Below are 3,384 nucleotides of genomic sequence, written 5' to 3'. Positions count from 1 at the left end.
CAATCAAAGTTATCAATTGCTGGCCTAGTCAAGGCGGTAACAGCCTCATGCTAAATATTTCATTTTGCACCTTGTTTTTGAAATTTTTGCATATTTTGTATTTTTCTCTTTAAAAAAATAAAAAAAATTCTGGCAAAAATGTTATAAAAATTTTAAAAAGTATGAAAAAATAATACAAAACTTCATATGTATAGTTAGGTCTGAAGTTAATGAAAATATTTAAATCAGTTAAAGTTAAAAAAAAATACTCACGACATATTTATTAGACCTTTCTGAGAGGGACCGTTTCAGGTCCAAAGGTAAAAAGTGTAAAGTGATTTTGAAGATGCCCCAATGTGTTCATATTGTTGTTTTTTTACATTTTCCTTTTATCTACATAAGATAATATTAGATAGTTGCTTTTAATTTAATGCATTTTCATAAGAAAAGAAAGTGTTTTAATGAACAGTAAAGGTAACGATAAACTTCCTTACAGACAGGAACAGCCGAACAAACCTGTTGAATCCTGTCAGGGATCAACAACAACTGCAGGTAGAACTACACCAGAAACTCAGACTGGTCTCCAACCTGCACCCAGATCTGGTCTTCTGGTCTAGTTTTTGTTTTGTATCGTCTTTGGTAAGATGGCATTGATGAGATAAATGGAAGACATGTCAATCTACAGGCTGAGGAGTGGGGCTGGAAGGAGCACTCAGTGGTGGTGGGCTGCTCAAGACCCTGCAGGGAGCAACCAAGGTACGGTCAACTGTTGCTGAAAGAAGCATCTGTGGCTGAAGTAGTTATCTTTAAAGTAGACATGTCATGCAAAATCCACTTTTTTAGCCATTAAATACATTTTGTTGTGGACTTAGTCTCTCCTGGTGCTGCAGATGTGTTAGATTCTGTTTGGGTCACACAGTTTTCTATAACATTTTCTGAACAATTACATCAAATTATTTGCGAGAGAACAAACATAAGGGGTGAAAGAGGGGCTTGTGGAGTTACAATAAGAAGGAATTCAGACCAAAGCATTTGTGAAGACCCTAACTGAAGAATTTAAATGTGAAAAAGGATTATAAAAACATGTCTACTCTTTGTAAGTAATTTAGTTGTCATTGTCCAGTTGCACACTCATTTGTGTTAAAACTTTAACGTCCTGACTTGTGTCTTGAAATGTTGCTCCAATATTTCCACAAGCCCCCGGGAGTCGAGGCAGACCCTTCTAGAAGACCACATGGTCTCTAAAGTCTATGTTTTGGAGGGACCACCACAAAGCCTTGATCACATTCAATAAATAATTGTGGGTGGAGCTGAAACGACAGCAAACCTACCTCAGCTCAGTCAGGAGGAATGAGGGAGAGCGTTTGAACCAAGTCATGCAGTTTGAACATTACCAAATACTAAGACAGAGGATGTATACGGAGCCCGCRAGGGGACACGGGGGATTTTTTTTCCCTTTGCGTTCCCTCGCAATATTGTTTTGCGTTCCAACGCAAAAGTTTGTTTTGAATATGAACTGAATTAAATCAGACTTTTATTTTGAAATATCCAGTTACCAAAACAGGATGTGTCGCCACAAGTTTGTGGAATTGACATTGATGTTGCGTGGCTGAACTGTGTTAAAATATCGGCATATGACATACTTCCATGCGTGGCTGTGTGATATATTCATTCTGAAGCTGAATTAAAGCAGTAGGCTAACTCGCTAATGGTAAAGGTGAGTTTGTTAATGAACCGGCAGGCACAACAGTGAGAAACTACTTTTGCGTTCCCACGCAATAACGCAAAAGAAAAATAATCTCCCGTGTCCCCTCGCGGGCTCCGTAGCTGTAAACTGCTGAGTTGAAAGAAAAAAAAGAATAAATGCTGTAAAATACAAATCTCATTATTCAAGCATTTAGGAAACAGAAATAATTTGGGGAATCCTCACCGACCTGAGAGTTACCTGAGGTTAAAAGTGTTTCTTTTACAAACAAACCTTCCTGCTGGTTTCGATGAAAAACCCACGAGTCAGCTGCTGTTTTATAAAGGAAGCTGTAAAGAGACGCAAGCACCTGATACAAAACTAGATTTATTGACTCRTTTAAAAGACTGTACATTAAGGCACAACAACACATGAAGGATACAGAGGATGCTGGTGAATTAGGCGTAAACAGGTCAGAACTTAAACATTTCACAGTAAATGTCTAACAATTCTCTACAGCCTCAGAATAAAACTGTTATAAATACTGACGACGACAGCCTCTGTAATGAAAACAAACAAACAACCAGATGCACACAGGAAGAACTGTTGAACCAACATCCTGTAGTCTTGTTCTATGATGGCACCTCGTGTCATTTAGGTTCTGGGATCAATACTGATTAGAACATCTGGTGACGTCTCACTGGCACCGCATCAGAATGTACACAAAATAAAAGCAACAACAATTTGAATCTGTTCACTTTGACACAAAAATAAAAACATTCAAGCAGCAAYACATAAAACATTACGCCTCATCCTGCAAACACACATCTGGTTATTTACAGATTCCACTTCCTGTCAAAATAAAGGTTGAAAACACAAAAACTCTCTGGTAATCTGACACATAAATATCTTCTTTCTGTTGAACCACAGCRGGCTGGGTTGTTGTTCTGTGTTATGGATTAAATCTCATCTTAGTTTGAACAATAATTAACTCATTCTGAAGTTTAGCTTTTCCTACTCGATGAACACGGCGGGTGCCTGTAGTGCAAAAACCTGACAGAGTAGAAACGAGCATCAGCGGGSAGGACGTGGGTTTGTTCAGACAGTCAGCGGTAATCAGACTGCTGTGGTGGAGATTTAGAGCCAGTGACGGAGCTCACGGTGAATGTTTTTATTTACAAAGTGAACACGCACAGACAACAGTCAGATTTCTGACAGAGTCACCCTCACAGAGTCAGCCGAGCTCTCCAGAGACAGCAGAAACGTGTCCTCGTGGGAGTAGTGCTGGATCATGTTGTCGTCCATGTTCACCAGGACCCTGAGTCCAAAAAACAGTTTTACACAGTTTATTGTATTTTAAAAGGCAACAGTGAGATTTCATCAACATTTAAACAGGTTAAATGTGAATGTACTACATTTAGCTTAAGTTCCTTTTACTAAATGTAACTTAATGTAGCATGCTAACTGTTTACTGAACCAGTTTATATTTGTAGCTGATTTAATGGGAGGAAAGCTGACAGCAGTGAAAATTAAGGTTACTTTAGTGCAAGGGTGGGCAATCATGGTCTTCGAGGGCCGCAGCCCTACATGTTTAACCTTTTTCCTTGCTCCAACGCACCTGATTCAGTCACTAAACTACCTCGTCCAAGTTCTGCAGTATGGAGGACCAAAACTGATATAATTAGAAATAAAATCAGAAATAAATAAATGAACCTTTAAAT

At 38.7% G+C, this 3,384-nt stretch overlaps 1 protein-coding gene across 1 annotated transcript in view; it reads right to left on the bottom strand.

Moving 5' to 3' along the window:
• Nucleotides 1-2,032: 2,032 nt before the first annotated feature.
• LOC106519260 (grainyhead-like protein 2 homolog) overlaps nucleotides 2,033-3,384 on the bottom strand; it is a 34,619-nt gene continuing 33,267 nt past the window's right edge. The window contains exon 15 of the mRNA XM_014010839.1: nucleotides 2,033-2,981. Coding sequence (XP_013866293.1) covers nucleotides 2,867-2,981 — 115 coding nt within the window. The 3' untranslated portion in view covers nucleotides 2,033-2,866. The remainder of the gene's footprint in view (nucleotides 2,982-3,384) is intronic.

This window comes from Austrofundulus limnaeus, unplaced genomic scaffold, assembly GCF_001266775.1.
Source record: "Austrofundulus limnaeus strain Quisiro unplaced genomic scaffold, Austrofundulus_limnaeus-1.0 Scaffold74, whole genome shotgun sequence".
In the NCBI taxonomy this organism is placed as follows: Eukaryota; Metazoa; Chordata; class Actinopteri; order Cyprinodontiformes; family Rivulidae; genus Austrofundulus; species Austrofundulus limnaeus.
The sequence above is the reverse complement of the archived record's forward strand: the minus strand, read 5'-3'. Positions and strand labels throughout refer to the sequence as shown.